At 38.4% G+C, this 25440-nt stretch overlaps 1 protein-coding gene across 1 annotated transcript in view; it reads left to right on the forward strand.

The window, feature by feature from the left end:
• The window catches only part of Dok6 (docking protein 6), a 523930-nt gene that overhangs the window by 402927 nt on the left and 95563 nt on the right, over nt 1-25440 (forward strand). Inside the window, exon 7 of the mRNA XM_008824928.2 lies at nt 7123-7240. Within this exon, the coding sequence (XP_008823150.1) occupies nt 7123-7240 (118 nt within the window). The remainder of the gene's footprint in view (nt 1-7122; nt 7241-25440) is intronic.

Here is a 25440-nt window from a genome sequence, read left to right on the forward strand (position 1 = left end):
TTAAATAAATAATTTAAAAAAATCCGTGTCCTTTTAATAAGATGATACTGTACAGCAGTCTCTTCTGCATGAAATAACTACCATTATCACAACTTCAGCTGTGCCTGATCACTAAACATCGTCACAATTGTACTTGTCAGTTGTGCTCCTTCATTAAAGGAGGGGCAAGCAGGGTCATTGTCATTGGACCCTCACCACAGTATCCAGCCATTCTTGCCAGCCAACGTGTCCTTTTAATAAGATGATACTGTACAGCAGTCTCTTCTGCATGAAATAACTACCATTATCACAACTTCAGCTGTGCCTGATCACTAAACATCGTCACAATTGTACTTGTCAGTTGTGCTCCTTCATTAAAGGAGGGGCAAGCAGGGTCATTGTCATTGGACCCTCACCACAGTATCCAGCCATTCTTGCCAGCCAATTGTATGTAATTTGGCTGTAACCACACATGGTCTCCTGGATTTGGGGAGGAGTAATGTATACAATCTGTGGAAGGCTAGGAAGAGAAGGCTTGACACATGCTGGGTAAAGGCTTTCCAGTGTGCGTACCCTCAGGTCATTCATACACTTCAGAAACCTCTCAGTTATCTCAGAAAATTCATTGATTCCCTGTGGGAGACAGGCTTGAACCTAGGTTGAAAGTCTTATTGACAGCCATACAGCAGGCCCAAGGCAACAGCCAACTTCTGGAGCCACAAGAAACACCTTGTGACATTTGTTCCCTTTGGCAGATCATGAGACATGCCTAGAGCTTGCCACTCCCTAATCATCACCCTTGGAATTCCAAATTGCAACACTTAGATATTGCAACAGTCAGGGTTATGTGGCTTCCAGGAATCCAGGCGCTGTAACCTGAAACCCATTGTGCTAATGAGGCATCCTACCCACTATTCTGTGATAGGACATTAAGTCTGTTACGCTAACAGGATGCTAAGTCTGTTATGCTAATAAGGTATCCTACTTGCTGTATGCCTTCCTGCCATAAAGCAGACCTGTGTCACTGAACCTGGTCTCCTATGTCTGAATGCAGCTCCGCTGACACAGTCTCCTCACCAGCCCTGGGGTCCAAGACTGGGCAGAAGCAGTGATGACAGAAGGTGGCCCCAGGCAAGCAGAAGAGCAGCCTCAGCCCAGGGCAAGCAGAATAGCCGCCTCAGCCCAGGGCAGGCAGAAGAGAAGCCTCAGCCCAGGGCGAGCAGAGAAGCAACCTCGACACCCATGAGAATGAAGGAGCAGCACCCGTGAGAACAGAGGAGTGGCCGCCACTGGCAGTGACCACAGTTCCCCAATAAAACTTTAATCAAACATTGGCTTGACACTAGAAACTTAGACAGGAATAAGCATTGCTTAGCATCCCCAGGAAAAGAAGTCTCACAACAGATGGAAAATTAATTTGTTAATACTATTGTTTTTCATAATTATTAAAAAAAAAAAAGAAAATGAGAATCTAAAAGATGTTAAAAGGATATGGGAATGGAGATATTTTCCAAAATATATGGAAAAAAAATGAGTAAGTCTAAGTAAGTGATGAAGGTCTGTATAGGTTTCTTATGATATATAAAGGATGAAACAAAAATAATGTACACATAATCTTAAATTTTCTAAGGTCATAGTTTAGTCAACTAGTTTAAGGAACAAAATATATATTTAGTCAAGGTTTATCTGAGAACATTTGGTTTTTTACCCAAGCTTTATCTACATAGCACATGGTAATTAAAAGTACCAGGCTGGTAGAACTAACCTTATTGGATGTTTACCAGCCATACTTTGACACCTATACTACTGTGGTCAGAGGGACTTAAAGGACAGTTTTTGATCCTTGCCCTCCAAGGTCAGCTAAGTTCCAGGGGACTATGGAATGTCTCTCAAAATGTCCTGTACCTGTGGTGAGTCACCTGTCCTCTTGTTCAGGGAAGCCATGGAGACCCCACAAGATGGACTTGAACCAGTGTCCAGTCTGAAAAGAGGATGGTCAACACAGGGAAAACATTTCCTGCTTCCAAGTGAAGGCAGTCATGCTCAAGCAGGACCTTTGACTGATCTTCACATAGATGGAACTGTTAAAAGAAATGAGCCAGGAGCTCCTCCCAAGCCCGTGGAACAGATCCTCCTCAAACAACCTTTTTTTAAAAAAAAAAAATAATAATAATCACATGATTAGAAGAAGCATTTCATTACAGCTTTAACATATTCAATAACAATTTCCATAGCAAAGATACATCTTTTTCAAAAGTGACTGTAAATTGTTAGGTTTACAGCTGAATTAATACAGCTATACAATATCAAACTCAGTATAAACCCTGTATGTAAGACATAAAATTAAATGAAGTTTTAACCTTTAAAAAAATATACTGTTTCCTACAGAAAGACTCATTTTTAATGTTACTAACACTTTGATGTTGGTGCATGCATCTATAATCTATATGTGTCTGATTAGTACTAGTCATAATCGGTTGCACTCGGATCCTTGGCACCTGAGTATGTCTATAAAGTCACCGGGTAGATTTCAGTGGTAATGTTTATCACCTCTACTAATTAACATGACATAACTTTTTATACTTCCTCCTCAAATATAATTCATTTTTTATTTGTTTATTTGTTTTTTGTGTGTATATCATACAGAACATCCCAAACAATCTTATTCATCTATATACCCACATTCTAAATGGCACCCTCCCATACCCTCCCCCCACCCCCACTGGAGCCCTTATACTCTGTCACCCCTGTTACAAACGACCTTAAGTGTAAATATAAATTGATTTGTCTGGGTCAATTGTATGGTCTTAAATACCCCAAAAGAAAGTATAACCAAAGAATAAAGTGATCAATATATTTCTTTAACAGTTCAAGGGATTGCACTTCTCAGACATTAGGCTTAAGTCCATATAAAAAGTTATTTAGACAATTGTCTCTCATTGATGATTTTGTTCTGAATAGAAGGTGCTGCTCAGATATAAGTCGTCAAATCTTGGTCTCCAATACTGTAGTGCCCACCTGTAGCTAAGGGAGACAACCCACTATTGTTTTCTCCCCCTATCTAGCTGCCTTTGAGAGGGAATTGACACTGATTCTAACCACTCCAACAGCTATCAATATGCCTGAATGCAAATCCTGAATCCATCACTCTTGAGTCCAGTCTTGGAAGACAAAGGGAAAATGAGGAGGATCCCAATAGAGGGATGCTTTTGGAAGCCCTTGTCAAGATATTCTAATGGACTCTCATATGAACATTTGAAATTTGTTCTATTCTGACTTTTTCTGGTTCCCTGTCTGGAACTTGTAATGCTAATTTACTCTTGCCTTTACTTCTCCTTCACATCTCCTATTCACCAGTCAAGGACTTTCTTTTCCCCCTACAGATAAGGGTTATGCAATATGGGTGTCCTTTAGTTAGACCCACTGAAGGGGTACCCCAATTGCCTCACCTTCATCCCTGCTCAGTATGGAAGAAGCCAGAGAGGTCTGTGTCCCAATTTCTTATTGGCAGTTTGGGTAACCTCCTCAGAGGATGGTGTGATAAGAACAGGAGGTAGGAATCGGCTAGGCAGTTAGTGTAAAAAGACCCCAAAGAAAAGTGGCCAGCTTCTTGGCTAAAAGTCAAAATGTCCTTGGACCTCTTAGCAACATACTCTGTTCCAAAGGCCAAAAATGTAGAAAGTATTTTGGAGCTCTTATCCAATCCTTAAAAGATTTTGGGGTTACCTCTTCAGTGGGGGGATGTTAGAGTAGCGAAAAGCCCCATAAAATAAAGAAGAAAGAGTACATGAAGTTATCAGAAAAAAGTGATGGGGCGATATGGAAGGATTTGAAGGGGAGGGTGTGGGCATGGATTTGACCAGAACACCTTATATGCTTATGTCCCTGTATGATATTCTCAATAAATTATTACAAAAAAACAAAAGTACATGGAGAGAAGAATTCTCTAGATGCTTCCTGAAATTTGTTTTCAGCACTCAAAATAAGATTGACCATTTAGGAAAAAATTGTTCCCCAAAATTAAAAAAGGAAGGCAAATCACTTTCATCAAATTTCAGAAAGATATATTTTGTGTTAAATAATGTGTTTATTACTAGTAGTTATTAGTAGATTTTTTTAAGTAATGAATAAAAATTAGGCAACAAGCAGATCTATGGTCAGTATGAGAGTCACTTTGTGATTTTAGTCGATGCTGTAAATGGACATTGCTGACACACAGTGAATGCAGATTCAGGTCTTTAATCCAGCCCATGTTTCATAAACGAAACAGACTCTTCTTCCAGTAGTGCCATCATAAAATGAACCTTCCCTCTACTTCTGTGTAACAGCGGGAGATGACCACTTTTGATGTGTTGTTAGCTTGGGTAACCCTACACATAGATATTTTCTAGCTGTTAGGTCTGAGACAGGACAAGAAATATACATTGTTAACAAAGATCACATAGGCTCAGAAAGCTCTGCTTTATTATAACCCAGAAGTTTTTATTTCTTCTTGTCCCCTACACATACCAATAATGGAATGTAGATGTGGGTAACGTACTTTCTTTGTAAATAAGTAAATTTTTAAATTTGAAATATATCAAATTTTTAAATGTATAAAAATCAGCTTCAGTGTTGCTCTGGTGCCAGATCTTTTTAAAATTTGTTTTTATAGAATTTTTGTCTATTTCATAAAGAACATCTCAAACAATCTTAATCACCTTTACAACCCTGTCCCCACCGGCACCCTCCCATAGCCCCTCACCTGGAACCCATATACTCTGTCATTTGTGTTAACGCCCACTGTGTCAAATCAGTGTCCCCAGCCGTTCCCCAGTACAAGTCTATCCCCTGAGGTCTATTCAGCCTACCTAGAGTCCCTTGTTTTAGGAAGATCAGCTCTTCCTCATCTGAGTATGATGATCTTGTAGCAAGACAGAAGTGCCTCTCCACTAGAAAAAGCAAAGCTAAAGAAGAATAATCAAATTCTGACTACACCATCAATTAAAACATAAATCCTTTTAATTGTTAATTCAAAAACAGAGCTCTTACCTCAAAGGAGGTAAGAGGCAGTTTATTATGGAACCAATTATGAGTGACCAGAAAAACAGATTCAAACACCATGTTCAAATGTGGTAACAATTTCATGAAATTCTTGTAGTACCAGAAGGTGCCAAATCAAGACTTATCTCAAATACGTTGGAATATCAGGTAGAGAGTTACAATAAAGCAGAAGTGTCTCTACTACAGTTCTATAAGTTATCCAATGACATTCTTCACCTTTGGGATGGTGGAAGGTAAGGTGTCTGTTGGTAATTTCCAAAAAGGATTTTGCCTGATAGTCATAAGATGTCACTCCAATATACAGGTGGGCAATGAGTGGCAATTAAAAGGATACAGATAACCTAAGACAATATGAATCTGGATCTGCAACATTCTAACTTCCACAGTCACAGAAGTCCTAATCGTCAATTAGCCTTGTAGAACCTTCAGCATACATGTGGCTTTTCCTGGGATCAGTGCACATAGTTTCATGTGAATTTCAAGGGCCTGTTGTATCAGATCAGGTACTTTCCTAGCAGAAATTATCTATGATGGTAGTAAGAGCTGAATCCAGTTCTAGATGAAGAGTTGTGTTGTGTTAAAAGTGGGTGGGGTGGACAATGGGAGTCTAAAGGAGAGTTAGTCTTCATAGCTTCCACTTTTGCCAGAGTCCACCGTGCAGTAAGGGGAGAAGTCTGAATCCTCCTCTATTAAAGGAGTCAAATTGTCTATCTAAAAGTCTACACATGCTTGGGTTATAACAAAGAAACATGTTCAAAGATCAAAGAAAAACATTCCTATACGGATTTTTTAAACTTGATATGAATCAATAAAAATAATTATCTTTCGCCGGGCTCGGTGGCACGTGCCTTTAACCCCAGTACTCGGGAAGCAGAGGCAGGCGGATCTCTGTGAGTTCAAGGCCAGCCTGGTCTACATAGTGAGTTCCAGGACAGCTGGGGCTACAGGGAGACCCTGTGTCAAAAAGACCAAAAATAAATAAATAAATAAAATCCATTCGTGTCTTTCTATCAATCATACGCCTAGGAGAATGATGCACTGTGGTGTGGAAATCTTCAGCTAACCTCAACAAAGAGCACACTCAAAATAAGAAAATATGCAACCATCTTAACATGGAGTTTCACAAAGACAATATTCATTCAATATGTGCAAGGGACTCTCATAAGAGCAGGAAAGGATGCATTTGAGAAAAGTAGCCTTAGACAAGGGTGGGAGGAGGTGTCAGGAAGTCTGGAATCCTGCCTCTTGTGTTTGGTGCCTTTCTGGGACATGCTATGTCAAATAAGATTTCTTGAATGATTTTAGCATTCTATACATTGTAGAAAGCTTTGAGAAACACAAATCATTCTAAATAATTAGCATGTAAATCATGTGGCCTGCAATGGATTCTTCCCAAGGTACTGGCTAGCATTCACCCTTGGCTAGAAACCATTGGAATTTTCCCAGAAGCATTAGTACCATCTTAACTTTCCACCCTTAATTAGTCACATTAAACTGTAAGTATTCCTTTCACATTTTTTTCTTTTTCTTTTCTGGTGTGTGTGTGTGTGTGTGTGTGTGTGTGTGTGTGTGTGTGTTAATGTTTATGTAGTATTTGGATTATATGTGTAGTGCATGAACACGCAAGTATATGGGTGCATGTCTGTATGTGGAGACCAAAAGATCATACCAGGTGTCTTGCTCTATCACACTCTACCTGTTCCCGTAAGACAGGGTCTTTCACTAAACCCAGAGCATGGGTGGTGGTCAGCAAGCCCCAGTGATCCTTTGATCTCCACGCCCCATAGTACTGGGGCTATAGGAATGCACCTGGCCACTCTTGGCTTTTTATGTAAGTGCTGGAGATTTTAATTCAGGACATCATGCTTATACAGCAAGCTCTCTTGCCCACTGAGCCATTCCCTTACAGCACCCTCCTTCAAATTTTTGAGTACTGACTTTTACTTTTGACAAAGCTATCCTTGAATAGGGGATTATACAAGTATCTCTAACAAATTCTGTTTTCTGTCACTCACATTCAACCCTTGGTATTTGAAAAGAGGGGATTTCATTTGATATTTTAAAGAAGTCTTCTTAAGATACATTTTTCTTCTCTTTTAGCTTCAGACAAGCTTGACTGAGCCAATGACGTTATCGAAATCCATCTCACTTCCACGTAGCGCATACTGGCATCACATCACGCGCCAGAACAGCGTCGGAGAAATCTACAGTTTGCAAGGCAAGTAGCTTTAGAGTGACAGAACAGCACTGACGAGCCATTCACTTCCTCCCAGTGAACCAGGAGTTGTGCAACTTGCTGTGTATTGCACGTGTTGCTTTCCTTCAGTTTCCACTTATCAACTGCCACTGGGCACGGTAGGAACACCGAGATTCACTGTCCCTTTTTAAAATGTATCCACGCTATAAAAATTATTCCAAAAATTATTGTGATAGACAAGGACCTAATTTGGCAGAAGACCTTGATTAAAACATTATAAGCAGCCGATGGCCAGTGGTGAGGTCTGTTTCATGCTATTTTACAAAACACTTCTTTTCAAGCACCTTTTATCCTTTCTAGGATGAAGCATTTTTGAGTTTGGGAGCTAATTTCAAGCTTGATGTGAAAATGCTTCATAAACTTACCACAGAAGCTTCTAGGTATAGGTAAAGCCTTGTCATGGAGACCGTTTGGAGAGGGCACAAGATAGAAGGGGCCAAGTGTAAGTAAAGCGCCTCTGTGTTTTTCCCAATGACGGGTTAACCAGCGTGGGAGCATCTTACAAGACAAGGGAAGTAGGCAGCTATTTACAGCAGCAGAAATCCGGCATCAGCAATTGCCCTTGTATTCTTTCGCTTTTGTTTTAAAATGAACACTCTTATCCTTCAAAGAGAATATGCACCCTGAAGGAGCAAGAAGCAGAGAAATAATGCTGAAACACCCAACTGAAAATACTCATTCATCCAACAAGCATTTATTGAGCACCCTAGGCTTCAATGTAATAGGCACCAAGTAAAACCTGGCATGACCAGTTATAGCCATTAGCATAATTAGGCAATCACAGCAGTTTAGCACTTGTGTTTTGTTTTTCATATATTTGCTTTTGCACTTGTTTACAACACTAAATGTTTTGACATGCAAAAATTCTATTACAATCAAACTGAAATAATGTAGATGTTTTTATAGGGATATTTGCTTGCCAGAACTTAAAAAAATGAGTGGAATTTGATCAGTGAGAAATGATGCTAAAAACATATTCTGCAAGGAAAAGAAGTTGAAATGATTTCAGTCATTTATGGAAGGCAATGGCATTTTATATTTTAAATGGCTACTTAAATGTTTGGCTAACATCATACCTGTATTTCAGACGCAGTTGTTTATTAGTATTATCTACTTTGATGACAAAATATTTAATAGTATAAAACTAAGGTCAAGAAAAGCAAAAGATGTTGGTTTAGAAAGTTCAGAAGTCATAGAGAGGGTACCAGAGCATAGCTTAGTGGTAGAGCTCTTGTCTAAAACGGTCCAGGCCTCCTGATGCTAACACCAAAAAACAAAAAATTGAAAGAAAGAAAAGAATCACCAGATTTGGTGGCACATGGGCATGCAGCCATTAGAGGCAGAAGAATCACTGCAAGATGGAGGCCAGTTTGGTCTTCAAAGCGAGTTTCAGGCTAGCCAGAGCTATACAGTGAGACCCTGGTTTAGAAAAATTTGAGAGAGGAAATGAGCTTCTCAGGTTTCTTAATTCCATCAGTGCCAGCCACTGCCAAAAATATAGTTGGGTTCATGATCTTGCACGATCAATGCTGCCTTTTCCTTTGTTAAGATTAGAAAATATGTTCTTGGGTTATTTGCATTGGGACATAATACATATATGTGCATAGTACTATAGAGGAAACTGGAACATTTGAATCAAACAATTAATATTCAATATCTAAGTAAAATAATGTCAGAGGTTAATATGATGGTTTGGATTGCACTATAACAAAACTTTGCTTTTTATTACTGGTTTGGTCTATAATTCCACAATAAATGATGGTTATTTTCATGACTACAAAATTAAAGCTTTTCTCCAAATGGACAGTTAATATTCAGACTGAAAAGCAATTTCAGAAATAATTTTATATAAAAATATGTTAGTGGATATTGAACTATATCTTTAAATATTGCCAGAGAGTCTTTAAAAGACAGTGTAACTTTACATCCTGGAAACAAGAAAATAACTGTTAAGAATTCTCCATGATTTATCTCACTGATACTAATTTCCACAAAAATTTTAATTTCCTTAAAATTGCAATGAACAATTCTATATATATGGCCTCAATATTGTGCTATTCTTTGATTAACTGGTTAGTTACTGTTTTATATAGCAAATATATTCATTAGCTGAGGTCACTACCTTAGGTCAAATAAATAGAGAACCTAGTTGTCATGATTTGAATAAGAATTGTCCCTGATAGGCTCCAAGTATTTGAACATTTGGTCCCCAGTGGTGATGCTGTTCGGGGAGGGTCATGGAACCTTTAGGAGATGTGGCCCTGCTGGAAGAAGCATGTCTCTGGGGACAGGCTTTGAGAGTATATAACCTTATCCCACTCTCCAGTTTGACCCTCTCTGATTCCATGAATGCTTGGAGATTTGAGCTCCGAAGTTCCTGTTCCAGCTGCCTTCTGCCATACCTCCCCTCCATGATGAACTCTTACCCTTCTGGAACCATAATCCCCCAAAACTTTTCCTTCTATAAGTAGCCTTGGTCATAGTGTTTTTTCACAGCAACAGTAAAATAACTAATACAGAAGACAATGTGAATATTTCACTAACTGTGAGTTGACTTTTGTACTGCATTTTTCTTAGAGCAATGCACTTTACCATATTGTATATCCCTCATTGTATTATTATCTCATACATCAAGTCTGATATAATTATCTGTGTATCCACATAGGGCTAAAGTAGGTAGGTGGATATATAGATGGATAAACAGTAGGTAGATATATGGTAGATAACTGGTATAGACATGAACTTGCTAGGGACTCTTTGGGAAAAAAATGACTTATTTTATTTTTCATTCTGTTGTAGCTTTCTACCTTAAATAGAGGACAGAATACTCGGCATTTTTTAATTGGGACTACACTCTAGTAGAATTAGATTAGAATAAAATTACTGAAACAAGAGGGAAATAAAAACAAAAGCAATGAATAGCAATACCGTTTTATGGATATCTATGTTTCACAAAACTGCCTGTAAACGTGTAGTTACCATACATGCCTCAGTTGTGACCCCTGAAGTAACATTATCTCTCTTCTTCAAGGAGAATATAGTTGTCTCCCTGTCACTGTGCACTTAGAACTGAAGTAAAACTCTGACAGTGTGAATTTCTATCAAGTGTATTAGAATACTTTCATGTACAAGGTCTCAATATCATAATTTTTTTCTGGTTAGTTGGTTAGCTATCATTCTGTACCACACCAAAAAATAATCATTGACCAAAGTAATTACTTTGGGTCAAATAATAGAGAAGATATTTAATGTAAATAATATCTCATTAGCTGGGACCACTTGAGGGAGGAAGGGTTTATTCTGGTTCAAGGAGTTACAACCCATCCTAGCAGAGAAGGCATGACAGGTGACATGCAAGGCAGCTGGCCACCCAGGGCCCTCACTCAGGAAGCAGAGCAAGATGAATCTTCATGCTCCACTTGCTTTCTCCTTTTGAGTCATTCCAGGACCCCTGCCCTACACATATTCAGGTAGGTCGCCTCAGTAACCCTTCCTGGAAACACCATCAGGGGCCACCCAGAGATGTGTTTCCATGGTGATTCTAACTAATCAAGTTGGCCAGGAAGATGAACCATCACAGCAAGTAAACCTCAGGTAGAAGTCAGGGATGCAAATTTATCTTCAGAACATCCTCATCATATTTTTACATTCTAGCTGTGAAACTGAAGATCGATGTGAATTAAATTCAGTTGGCTTTCACTGAGAAGGTAAAGGAGGAATGTTTTATGTGCTTAAAGCTTCATAGAGAAGAATTCATTCTTAATCAGCACATGTATTGGAACTGAAAAAATTTCATGGCCTGAAAACAAACCAATCCATAGTAAGACTTACACGTAACTTTGATTGCCTGTCAGCCTCTAAGCTTGCACTGAGCTTGGTTTGGCTGTGTTCATTTTTTAAATACATTGCTAGATACACTTTTAAAGACAAATATATCAATAGTGAGATGCAGCATTGGCCTTCACGATTGGAGAATAAGTGCTGAGAATAAGCTGATCTTTCTGTGCTACTCGCAGAGGGTGCCCTAAAAGAATGAGCTAGAGTCTGGACCCAAACAAGGAGAAAAGAAATCATTAGCTTCTAACAAGTCCCTGTTGTCCTGGGAAATGGGAGGCAACTGTTCACCACCTCCACTTCAAATGACTCTTGACAGGTCAAGTCTCAGGACGTTTACTTACAGAACTGAAGACTGCTCTCTTTTTGTTAAGTAAAAGGGATGCTTAATTTGTATTTGAAGGTAACTTCTTATTTATATTACTCTCTGTGTGCCATGACAAATGTTCATGTCACACACAAAAGGTGTTTACACTTAAGGAAGTCTAAACTGTTGAAAGAAAACATGATTTTGAACTCTTGACTCAGAAATAAATGTTTAAAACCCACTATCTTCATACAATTGGGAGTTTATTTGTAAGGCCTTGGGATATATATGAGGAAGGAAGGAGAGAGGAAAGAATGAAAGGAAGGATTAAAGGAAGGGCACTGGCTTGCTACTGGAGATGTGTCAAGACCTGTTAGAGATATGAGCCTTTTCTAGAAGAAACAGTTTCTGACTATTGAGGGAGGAGGGTAGAGAAGGAGGGAGGGAGGGAAAGACGGAGGGAGGGAGGGTAGGAAGGAGGGAGGGTATAAAAGCATGGAAGCCAGAACACTGAATTTTTGGTACTATCACCTTGACTTAGAATTACCATTCAACATATGTAGATGACAGACTATACACCGAGGTCTTATAGTGGGGATTTGTAAAGATGAGAAAAGTATTCAGGATGGCAAATCAAATTAGTAAAAGTCATTGATGGTATCAAGCGCACTGCAGGCAGGCTGTGAATCTTTGCTGACTGACTGCAAAAATGAATTTGCAACAAGCTGTGAAGGAAGCTGAAAGGCATGTCATCAATGCCATTTTCTCAGTAAGTGGTGTCAGAGGCACAGAGTTCCATCACACACCTAGCCTCTGTCAGGCAGCTTGTGCCCTCTTTGTGTAGGGTGGAGTGTCTGTTCTTTGCCTCAGGGACATTTTTTACGGACCACGGACATTTCCTACCTGCTAGTCTTTATTTTAGTAAGCATAGGAGCTGTTATGCCGTACTGTAAATCTGTCCCATTAACCTGATAGCTCAATTTCTTCCCTCTCCTCCTGCTGCTTTCCCACGGGATTAGGTCTTCTTCAAGAAACTGTAATGATGAGAGGGGAGCTGAAAATGGTCCCCGGCGAATGGGTTTATGGGACTGTGTGCCATTCTTAAACTTTCCCGGATATATGTAATCTCTTATCTTCACACTAAATTAAACCAGATAGATAACGCTTTGCCTTGTTTCTGAACAGCTTGGACAAAGACGATTGGGTCTCCTCCTTCTGTAAAGGTAGGAGCTTTAGAAGTTCTGCTTTCATTAACACCAATTAATATCCAAATGCCGGCTCTGAATTGTATGCTTCCTTCTGCCCTCGGTGTGTCTGTAATTAAGCTACAGACCACCCGTGTCAGCGCCAAAGCTTACCTAATTATACAGAAAACATTTGATGCTCACGGAAAGGGCATCTGTGGCTCTAATTTCTCAGAAGGACAGGACAGAAACAGACAATCAGAATTAGAGATAACCTTCAGAAAATGCTAGAGAGAATTCCACCACAGGCTAGTGAGGTAAATCAAGGTCTGGATTTGTTTATTCTCCACGGAAGTGTTCCAAATTTGAGTCCTATATAAATTCCTTCCATTGAGATTTTTTATTTAAATTTTCACTGTGGAATGTTTTCCAGATTACAAAGTAAAAGCCTCCTGCAAGTTAAAAATAATACAGAAGTTTGCAGCAAAAGTAGAAGTAGTCTTCATTGGTTCTAACTACCGTCTGCTGTATTTGGAGCATATATTTTAGATGAACGATTAGCCAAATACATCAGTGTTCCCCACAGGCACCAGCCTGCTCCTGGCAATTTGGTAACAGCTCTTAGAAATATGAGGCATTTTTCTGGAAGCAATATTTTCTGCCTATTAAACCATATTTATGGATATTTATTGCATTTTCTTTCCTTAAGACAGGTAATTCAAAATCAAAAAATTCCTTTCTGGATGTTACTTTTTTGAGATAAATGAATCATTTACACCCCAAAGTAGACAACATAAAAATGCACAAAATAGTCACACCATGAAATGCTGCTTATCTCCTGGAGTCATAATTAAACACCCCCTCTTCCCTACTCCCCGAGGCACTAACACATAAACTCAAAGTATTTTCTTCTTCCTACTTCTTCCCCTGGATTGTCATATGATGACACTGAAAATGATTTTCTTTCTATGCTACTGACTCAGACAAGCTGGGGAGATCAATTTTTGTTAAAGGGCACCATCCACAGAGGTTAAAATCTTGAAACTTGGAGTCAAATAAACTTGATTTGGTAACTTTACCACTTTTAAAGATGTGTGACTTTGGGTAATTTTTTAAACCTTTCTAAGCTTCATTTTTTTCTTCTCTAAATGGAGTGCCTACCATTTTTTTCTTCTCTAAATGGAGTGCCTACCATGTTGGTTATGTTCAATAACTATGTTCAATAACTATGTTCAATATGTTCAATAACTATGAGCGATTGTCAGCTGATTAAAGTAAATTGAATCCCACTAAGAAGTCTCTTTCCATGGCAGAGACCAGAATACTATCTCATGCCAAAGCATTCTCATATCCACTTACAAATAGTACCACAGTTTCCAGGAAGCTTGAGGAATTTTGCTTGATTCCAAAGACATCATAGAAATCTCATGTTAAGAGGCAATTTCTAACTTTTAAATATTTTCACAAACTTAATCTAAGTCTCACCTACCTTGAATTTCTACTGCAGAAAAAAATAAAATCCAGTCTTGAATCTTCTTGGAATCTGTTTTCTTTCCACCAGCAAGTGTTAATAAGACATTGCACCCTCCAGAGGTAAACTTCTCTCAAGAATTACATCACTCTCTCTGGGTTGCATATAGGAAACTAGAAACATTTGGAACCAGAGTTCCAGAACTTGTAGAAGGACTTTACTCTGTCACTACAGGAGGGGCATTCTTCAGCCCACCTCCACTCTACCACTCACCCACTAAAAGGGATTGTGACTACTCACTTTCCTCTGAGTGCTAAGGGACCTTTCAGAGAACATTCTTCCTCTGTCAGCTACAATGGAGCTAGGCACTGCTGAACTGACTCTCAGAAGATATCACTGAATGGACCAGAGCTGAGCAAGAGTCTGATGGTGGAATTTCCTGGAGCAACTCAGAGCAGATGCTGAAGACATGAGATAAACCAAAGTCAGACATCAAATCACTTTTTAACCAGATGTGCCACAGTGATCACTAAAATATAAAAGACTAAGGGGTTTCCAAGTGTTGTGTTTGATTGATATGACCCAACAATGATTAAATAAATTGTTTTACTTTTATTTCAAATCTAAAACTGTTTTTAATCTGTTCTCTAAATTTGATTCCTTCTCCATCAATCTTCCCTTGCTGGATTATTTAGATATAAGAGGTAATATATGTAGTTATTTCAATCAAGTTTTATGGAAGATATAGATTGCACTGTGTTTATAAAAGAATACACATAATATATAATATTAGGTCAGTGGAAGGTTAGTAAGAACAATTAATACATATGTATCTTTGGCTGAGAGATTTTGTGCTAATATTCACAATTCATAAAATGGAAATTGTATATTAAATTTCAAGCCTAGCAAAGACATAGCATATCTTCAAACTCCAACCCATCAAGACATGCATACACTATCAATGATAAAAGATGACTTTTAGCAATACTTTTTACTGACAATGCAACTCTATGTCAGAAATCCTACTTCTTTTGATCACTAGAACATCCTATTGCCCTAAATAAACTTGAAAAGTTGCCTCCGAGTATACCCTTGAGAAAAAAGAAGCCATCCTCTTTTGCTCTGACAATAGTACATTTTAGAATTTTGTATATGCTCAAAAAGATGTTATCCACAGAAAAAGCCTGTGTGTGTCCATTATACTAACAAGCACCCTCCTGATGAACTGAAACTCTGCCTTAAAATTAGTTATCATTAATTAATTTGTTCTTAAATGTCTTTATAGAAGGCAAGAATTTTAAAAGCAAAATTTAACATCATTTGTAAGTTACAAGAGAGCCGATAGGTTCTACAGAGAAGCAAATAGGATGAAAATGCAACAAGTAATACACAATCGGTTTTATTACTTGAGCATGTCTCTGCATTAATAGAATTGCTGCTTCGGGGTTGTACTAGATAAACTGAAGCATGTGAAAATAAGAATCACAATGTATTATTCATATCTTAACCTACTGCTGGGTCTTCAGTGTTGAGCCCATCCTTCTGAAGACTATGAGGCATTAAAGTCAGGAAACTAAATGTCCCTTTCTTCAGTAACTTAACTATCACACTGTGGGTGGGGATGGATAGGTAAATGACCTGTCTTCTAAATCATGGGTATGCAGAGTCTGTACTGGAATTGAATAAGTGTAACATGTTTGAAAATTCTTTACAGAAAAGAAGAGGCTTTTTAGTACTCTACTGTGAGCAAAAGATTATACTAGGTAATAATGTGCATATAATTTTATAAAAGCCACATTAGTTCCTGAGACATTAGTTATGAGTGAGGTTCTATGGTAGGGGATGGAAATATCTATTGTCTACTTGGCTCACATTCATTGATTACTTTACGCTGCATCATGGTGTTTAATCTTCCCACCAATTCTCTGACAATAGTGCCCGTAGAGCCTCCATTTTACAAATAAGAAAATTGAGGAAGAGAAATGCCAAAGAATTTGCTTCAGGACAAACATTAAGACTGTCAACCAAACAGTCCTGATTTTCCAGTTGTTTGCTGCTTTGTGACTAACCCCAGGGTTGACAGAATTAAAGGCAGGATGGAATAAAACATTTATAGTCTCCATCCTTCTGTGTGGGTATATTCTTTCTGAACCATAATCAAGGTTTACAAGAATTATTTCTCTGATGAACAGGCAACAGCTATTCTCAAATGTGCTTTAAATGAAAGGACCCAGATGGGAGCTATCTAAGCAATTTGTGGAAAATCCTTAGTGTTCAGTGTTTAAAGATAAGTTTGGTATGGCTTGGGCATTGCTTTTAAAAATTCCATGTAACAGCTTTGTTCTTTTTGTGGAACAATTTAAAGTACATTGAGTATGTAAATTTGTCTGCTTAACTCTTAAGAGTTACCATTACTTTTCATTATTACCTTTCAGGCTTTTAACTAAGCTTTATGGCAAATTCAGAAGTGTTCCTCCCTTTTTCCAACTTCTTCTGAAGTGTCTTGTTTTGAGATTTCAGACTCACTCTCTCAGTCACCACTCCTTTTAGTCTATATATTTTACTCCCTACTAAATCTATTCTTCTTCATGCCCAGCCTTACTGCTGACAAGCAGGGCTCCTCATTTTTAGTCACTCTTGTCTTTTCAAGTGGCTTCCTAAACAAAAGCGTAAATTCCCTCAGGGAGTTTATTGCCCTAAAATAAAGAATTTTGTGACTTCTAATTTCTCTCTTATAATATATTGATTGATTGATTGATTGATTGATTAGGGGGATTGATTGATTAATGATTGATTGATTGAGTGATTTTTAGTCTTTTTGAAACAGGGTCTCCTGTAGCCCCAGCTGGCCTGGAACTCACTGTGTAGACCAGGTTGGCCTTGAACTCACAGAGATCCACCTGCCTCTGCCTCCTGAGTGCTGGGATTAAAGGTATGAGCCATCACACCTGGCCTTTCTACTTTCTATCTTAAAGTAGTGTGATTTCAGAAAATCTGACAAAATTCCAAGGAATAAATGCATTAAACTTAACTGAATCTACTCCACCTCTACAGGTAGAAGTGGCCAGGACTAAATTTAACTTCCCAAGGAACTGGAGCATCAAGGTCTTCAGGAACAAGCAGAGAGAGTGTTTTCAGTATTCCTACAAATAAATAGCAAATAGTCAGGCCACATGGTACACCTGAGTCTGTCCATGTGTACTACAGGGTGCTCTACAGGGACGCACGGAAATGTATACTTTTAAATTATTTTTTAATTTATTTGTGTGTGTGTGAAGTGTGCCATATAATATGCATGGAAATCCAAGGACAATTTGTGGGAGTCAGTTTTCTCTTTCCACCATGGTTCCAGGGGATCAAATCCAGATCATGAAGTTTGGTGGCAAGTGCCTTTACCCTCTGAGCCATCTTGTTTGCCTGGAAAGTTTATAGTTTTAATGAGAGAAAACTAGCCTGGTGACCTATTCTCTGGTGTGGCCCTGGGCCCCTGGTCATGTGACTTTTGAGAGACGCTTTAGTGGAACCCAGAAATGAGAGATTGAGATGAAGCCACTAGAAAGAGTGCAGCTATCAATGACTCAATAAATCATTAATACAGTTATTATGGTAGGAAAAAGTCTAACAAATAATTCCATTTTTAACATTTCTTTATTTATATGTATATGAGTGGTGTGTGCATGCCATGGTGCACATGTAGAGGTCAGAAAAGACAGTTCTCTCCTTCTACCACACATGTGCTGAGGATTGAACTAAGTCATAAAGTTTGGCCACAATCAGCTTTGCTACTGAGTCATCTCACTGGCCTTTAACAAATAATGATCACTTAATTAAAAAGTTTTATTGAATTTTTGTGAATTTCATATAATACATCTTCATCATATTTAGACCCTCTCCCCTATATGCATCCTTTCATACCCCCCTCTGTCATATATGTTGTCTTACCAAGCCACATTTGTTTCCCCAAATGTCTCTCTCAGTGTGAGTTCATTCACTGGAGCCTGGTCAACCTACACTCCCTTAAAGAAAACCAACACTCTCTCTCTCTCTCTCTCTCTCTCTCTCTCTCTCTCTCTCTCTCCCTCTCTCTCTCTCTCTCTCTCTCAGTAGTCATAGATTACCAATAGTTTCTCAGCTAAGGTTGGGGCTTCCTACCCATTTCCTTCCTTCAATGCTGGGTTCCTTCTTGTCTAGTTTAAACTTGCATGTGCCTCGTGCATGCTGTCACCATTGCTGTGAGTTCATATGACTAACTCCCCAGCTGTCTGGAAAACTGTGTCCTTATGGTCTTCCACCATGCCTGGCTCTCAGAGATTCTCTGCCCCGTCTTCCACAATGGTCCCTGAACCCTGAGTGGCAAAGCTCTGATACAGGTGTCCTACCCAAGACACAACACACTGAAGTCTCATTCTCTGCACTTTGACCAGTTGTGGTTTTCTGGGTTAATCTCTATCTGTTGCATGAGAAAGTGTCACTGGCGAGAGCTGAGAGATGCATTAATGTTCTTTCTGTCCCCAGTTCTTCTATGTGCTCTGAGACTTAGGTGTAGAGGTTGCAATGTAGATGTGTCACTTTGGGATGGACATCTCATAGATATGTATTCTCTAAGTTTGACCAATTGTAGGATTCAGTAATAGTCTCCATCTGTAGCAAAAAGGAGCTTTTTTAGGGTATTATTTTATTTTTATTTTTTTCAATTGAATTTTTGTTTATTTCATACAGAACATCTTAAACAATCTTAATCATCTTTATACCCCAATCCCTGCTGGCACCCTTCTTCCCATATCTCCTGCCTCCATTGGAGCCCATATACTCAGTCATCCCTGTTAAGGTCCACTGGGTTGTCAGTGTCCCTAGCCGTTCCCCAGTATAAGTCCATCCACTGAGTCTAGTCATCCTATCTAGAATCCTTTGTTTTAGGAAGATCAGCTCTTCTTTATCTAGCAGCAATTTGTTGCCAACATTCCTTCAGATAAGATTGAGATCTACTGTTCATTTTCCCAGTTATATGTTGGATTAGTGTTTGCCTGAGTTTGCATGGGACTTGTGTATGCTGACACCATTGCCATAGAATCATATGAGTAGGTTCCCAGTAGCTTGTAGGACTGTTTCCATATGGTCATGCACCTCCTCCCTGACTCTCGCAATTTTTCTGCCCTCTCTTCCTCAATGGTCCCTGAGCCATGGGTAGGTGAAGTTTAATAAAGGGGTCCTGTCCAAGGACCAGCATTCAGCAGACTCTTGATCTCTACATTTTGGGCATTTGTGACCTTTTGTGTTCCTGGACCTCCACTGCATGAGAGTGCTTCATTACTGGGAACTGAGAAATTCATTAGTATCCTCTTCTTTATCCCTGTAGAGGTTGCATTGTAGATGTGTCACTTAAGCCTGGGCAATTCATAGACAATATCTGTATTTGACCAGTTGTGGTACTTTGTAATAGTCTTTGACTAGTGAAAAATTAGCTTCTTTGATGAGTGGTGACTGGGATATTTGTCTGTAAATATAAGGATACATTTTGCACGCAATAAGAAATCACATTAGTCTAGCGATGTGACAGTCTTGGGGTTCTCTCCTAGATCTATGGCCATTGAATCCATGTGTTTTAGGTTATGTTTACAATACCACACTTGAGTTTCCTCCCTTTGATTGTGTGTTTTTTTAATACAGGATGAGAGGTACACTTGTCTGTAAACATAAGGATACATATTTAGAGTATAGTAATAAATTATGTTGGTCTAGAGATGTTATCAGTTCATTTTAAAGAAGCAAATATATACAAATATATATATGGATCTAAATATATATGTGTATATTTAGATCCATCTTATCAGAACCTTCTTTTCTAGTAGCCTTTTTTTCACTATCCTTGAAAATCCATCCCCTAATCCCTGTGCCTTTTTTTAAACCTCATGACTATATCCAGTCTCCACCTTATAACCAAATTATTATTGCATCACAAAGAAATATGTGTAGGGACATAGATAATTAAGCAGAATAAAAGAAGCTCAAATGAAAAAAAACTAAAGAATATATTTTTAAACACTGATGGAACATTAGCAAAATTGAACATATAAGAAGCTACAGGCAATCATGAATTCTATAAGATAATATGCTATAGCTCATGTGTTCATGTTTTCTGATCATAATATGATAAAATGGGAACATTGTAATTAAAAGTCAAAAGACTTTTGAAATCCAAAAGCATAATTCTATGATCCTGAATCAAAGAAGATACAATGAGGAACTGAGAAAATATCAGAACTCGAAGATAATGAAAACACTGCACGAAACCTATGCAAACTGACAGGTAGAAGAAATGTTGCAGCCTTAAATGTACATATTTTCAGGAGAATAAAAAATGGAAAACTAATGACCTAAGCATTAAACTCCATTTAATTGAGGACAGTAGAAAATAGAAGAAAGATGATCACTCTCAGTTATAAATACCAATGCAGAAAGCATCCCTGTAGCCTAATTGTGTTTATCACAGGAATGTTAGGCTAGTTTAAAAAATATCAATAGCTGATTTCATATTAAGGCCTTCAAGCCCAAAATCTACCTAATGATCTCAACAAGTGCAGAAAATATTTTATAAAATTCAGTACTTCTGTAACAACCTGCTGTGCACTGCAGTGCTCACAAATAGTCTCTTGCCCTAGAAAAATAGCACTGATGAGAAATCTCTGGCAATACCACACCCCAAGATGTGTGAATACATAATACATCTCTCCTATCACAGAACAGAACCTTGGTTCGTAAAATGGGAGTACTGAAAAGCAAGAAATAAATTGTTTGAAGGTAATGTTTTGTCCAAGAAAATTCAAAATGGTACATAATTTGTGGCTTTGCTATAAAGGAAACTCTGATATTACAATGGAACGAATGAGGATTATATAAGCATGTAAGCACATGCATGAGAACATCAAAGGCAAAAACTATGTCCAGAGTACCATTCTGAATGGGAGTAGACAGTCACACAGATCACTGTTTATATGACATTCAAAAAAGGAGAAAATGCCCTTATATATTGGCCTGATGTCACTGTTTGAGGGGGGACTAGCTAGAAAAGAAGGGCAAAAACTCACTCTGAAGAAATACATCCATGTGAAGTCTGCATGTGATGTGGTATCAGTTCCCCTTACAGCTCCTTTAACTGTCAAGGATCTTTAAAAAGACAGGATGAAAGTGAAATTGATGTCAATGAATCTTCAACATCCTAGCACTTGTATGTGGATTTATTTCCTGTATTTAATTTTTTAAAATATTTAGTTTCACTTGTACATCATACAGTGTGGCAACTTAACAGATTTTCTTTTCATAAATTATCTTTTCTTAAAAGTTCAGAGTTGCAGAAATGAAATTTTGAGTGACTTATATGAACTTGAGATATGATATTCTCACTAAATCCTATTATTTATGTTAGAATTGTCCTTTGGATATAGAGGTACATAAAGTACTTAGCACAGTACTTTTCAGCTATGATTAGTTAGCAAAATTCTTGGCATCACCAACCTCTTAAACATCTCTACTTGCCAACTGACCTCTTTAGTTCTCTTAACCCCAAAGTTGACTCAGTCTGCTTAATTAGCATTAAGTGCCATGGGAATACCAGGCCTGGGCTAGATCTGCAGAATAAAGGCAAGTGAGGTGCAGATGCCCTAGAAGCCCATGGTTACGCATTTCACTGGACCTGTGCTGACTGCCAACATCCTCTCAGCCCCATCTCCATCTGTGATGTGCAGCTGCCTAGCACAGCTGAATAACCAGCCCCTCTGATTTCATGGTCTCTTGGTTATTCTATCATTATGTCAATTGCAACTCATCTTCTATGCTAGGATTAAAGCATAAAGACCAATTCTAACCTCATCATTCCTCGGCTAAGAAACCCTAGTTGCAGACTCTTCACAAAATATAACAGCAGAGGCATTCAGAAACTCTAGTCACAGACTCTTAGCAAAATATAATAGGCAGAGGCCTTCAGACCCTTGCCCTAAACTGAAACCTGTCAAAATAAAGCAATAACATTCAAATAAGGCAAGAATTTACCTTCTTATAAAAATCAGACTATCAAGAATCTCTACTACATCAGGCCTGGAGGGATAGGCCTGTAATGCCAGCTACTCACTAGGCTCAGGACAATCACAAGTTCAAAGTCAGCCTGGGGTACACAGTGAGTTCATGGGTACCCTTGGTTACAAATTCAAGTCTAGCCTGAGCAGCTTAGTGACATTCTGTCTCAACACAAAAAGTAACAAAAGGCAGATAGGAATATAACCCAGTAGGAGAAATCTTGCCTTGCATGAATTGTTAGGTTCATATCCAGTAGCACAAGGAAAAAAGGTCTACTAATTAAAGTGTATGCTGTGTTTTAGGCGTGGAGACTTAAAATCTGGAACAAGCACCTCTATCTTGTACATGGGATAAAAATTTCCTGAAAAGTACTTTAAGACTCTTATCAAAAGATTGCACAGAAAATCCCTTGGGAGGAAGATGTGTCAAGCTCTGAGGTCTAGCAAGAATCATCTTCAAGGACAAGCTTTTAACAGACAGAGAGCTTTGCAACATTTGACTAGAGACAGGTGAATGACAGAAATGTTCAAATCATCACTCTGCAGTCATGGAGGAGTCATGGACTGATCACCTTCCAGGTTTGTTCCCCAAGCCATCCACAGCAAGTACGGTGCCTGCCACAAAGGACCACCCAATTTGATCAGAGAGTTTGGAGGTCATGTGTCCAATACAAACATTTTCATCTTTCCTTCTGCCCTATGCTTCAGAAGAAGTAACAGGCACAAAGAAATCTAGCCTGCTCTCCAACAAATAAATGCAGTAAATATTTAACATTCTCCCTGTTTATAGACAGAAAAAGGTAACAAAGGAAGCTAAAATAAAAACCAAAATTATTTCTCATTACATGTAGAAAGTTGTGAAAACATGCACTTTTTGTTTGATGAATAGGTAGGTCAAAAGAGCTATAAAATGCCCATGAATGTGTAGGCAATGGGGAGGACATAATGGGTGCTAATGTGCTCAGCCAAGCTGAAGAGAATAAACACTACACAGAAAAGTATTTTATGTGCACTTAAAAGTCCAAAACAATTGTAGCTGAAAACAGCCTAGAGAGATTTCTGGAATAACAGCTGTTGACAAAATAACAAAGAAATACATTCAAAAAGAGAGGAAAAAAGCGTGCATGTGGGTGTGGCTCAGAAGCTGAGCATGGAGGTGTGCTGGAAGCAGAGACTAAGTATGATCTGCATATAAAAGAATTTCCAGAAAAAAAATTGGAGACCTTGTTTTTAGCTCAGGTTCTTGGAGAAACATGAAATGCTAGATGTCTGCAACAATTAGCCTGTGGTCATCAGCCACATGAAGGCATAAGAAAGAAGATGAGTGATGCAGGGAAGAAATCCCACAAAAAGTAGCCTGGAAGAAACCCAGGCAAGACATAAAGCATCATAAAACCATTAAACAAGCAAGCTTACAAACAGAGAAATAATTGTGAATGAAGTCAGAAGTTTGAGGAAAACATACACAAAGTCATTATAAACTAGGCGACTGACTTTCAAGTATTTGGATTGGTGAACCTAACACAGATACTAAGTACTGCTTCAAAAATGTTAAACCATTCTGAGAATGATGTGTGTGTGTGTGTGTATGTGTGTGTGTGTGTGTGTGTGTTAGTGATCTTCATGACTAAGATTACTAAATCTTTTTTATTTATTTTATGTGTATGAGTATATTATCTGCATGTGTGTAAGTACATGCATGTCATGGACACACATGGAGGTCAGAAGAGGGTGTGGGATCCCCTGGAACCAGAGATTCAGATGGTTGTTAGCCACCATGTGGGTGCTGGGAATTGAACCTGGGTCCTCTTCAAGGGCAGCCAGTGCTCTTAACCACTGAGCCATCTCAAGCCCCAAGATACTAAATCTTATACTCCTTAATAAGAAGGAAATCTATGGGTGAAAATGAAAACAAGCTACAGCTTTAAAAACATTATCATTCAGGAATATAGATAAAACCATTAGAGGAAAGATCCTAAAAAGTTATTACTTAGCCTTTGGGAATATAGCATAGTATAGCAACTGCTGTTATGTTGGCTAGCAGCTAGCTCATTAGTTTGTTAATTGATGGCATTTCACTTTGGAGCACAGTCTGGCCTCAAACTCACAGTGTTCCTCCTGCCTCAGACTCCCAAGTGCTGGGATTATAGGTACCAGCTACCATACCTGGCTACTAAGTCATTTATAGACTTTCCACTCCAGTGAGTGAAAACATGAGGAAGAGTGGCTGTAAGAAAGAATTTGAGGACTGGAGAGAAGGCTCACAGTTAAGAGCACCAACTTCTCTTACTGAGGACCATGGTTCAGTTCCCAGTACCCACACTGCAGCTAACATCCGTCTGTAACTGCAGTTCCCTGGGAACCCAATGAATCCAATCCAGTCTTCCGTCCTTTGCAGGCATTTCATGACACCAGTGCACTTACACACATGCAGGCAATACTCTAATACATACAATAAAAATAATAAATAAATTTTTTTTAAATTAAGAATTTAATTGCAAACCCCAAGGATCCTCCTGTCTCCCTCTCCTCAGGGATGCTGGGATTACAGGAACACACTGACACAACCAGCTTTTACATGGGTCCTGGGAATCTAACTCAGGATCTTGTACTTGTATAGCAAGCACTTTAACAACTGCACCATCTATGCATCCCCAGTCTCCTCTATGTTTAATGGACACACAAATGTAAGTACTTATAGGCTGTTTAATAGCTGTAAGATTTCTAAAATTACCCTATGCATTTTCCATTGATTTTTCTGCTTATCAAATGACAGATACACATTTGTTGGAAAAGTTTTACACTATGCATTTGTAGTTTCTGCAAACAACTTCAGCTACGTAGAGAAAAGAATGATTTTAGTTTCCAAATCCTAACTAAATATTTGATATTTCCTTCAGATTTTTTACAGGCAACAGTCAAAATATAGTCTTCTTTGACTTAATTTGTAATCTTAAAAGATTTTTCTTTAGCAATGCAATTGCAAGGCGGTTTTCACTTTGTTGTTTTACAATAAAAGAACGAAGAAGATTTTTTTTTAGCCAGTAAGCTTGACTGATGTTTTCTTCTGTGACCTTTTCTGGATTTCTTGAGGAAAACATACCTTTGACTACACACTCCATCTCTTCTCATCTGCTCAGAGATGCTTTTGTGTGCAAAAATATGTCCACAATTTCATATTAACAAGCTCCTGCTTCTCAATAGTATTGTTATAAGTACATCTCTATGATCCAGAAATGAATGTTAGTTTCATAATGTATTATGGCAGTCTGCATTTATCACCTAAACAGAGGATT

The sequence above is a fragment of the Nannospalax galili genome, unplaced genomic scaffold, assembly GCF_000622305.1.
Source record: "Nannospalax galili isolate Female #2095 unplaced genomic scaffold, S.galili_v1.0 scaffold709, whole genome shotgun sequence".
NCBI classification, from domain to species: domain Eukaryota; kingdom Metazoa; phylum Chordata; class Mammalia; order Rodentia; family Spalacidae; genus Nannospalax; species Nannospalax galili.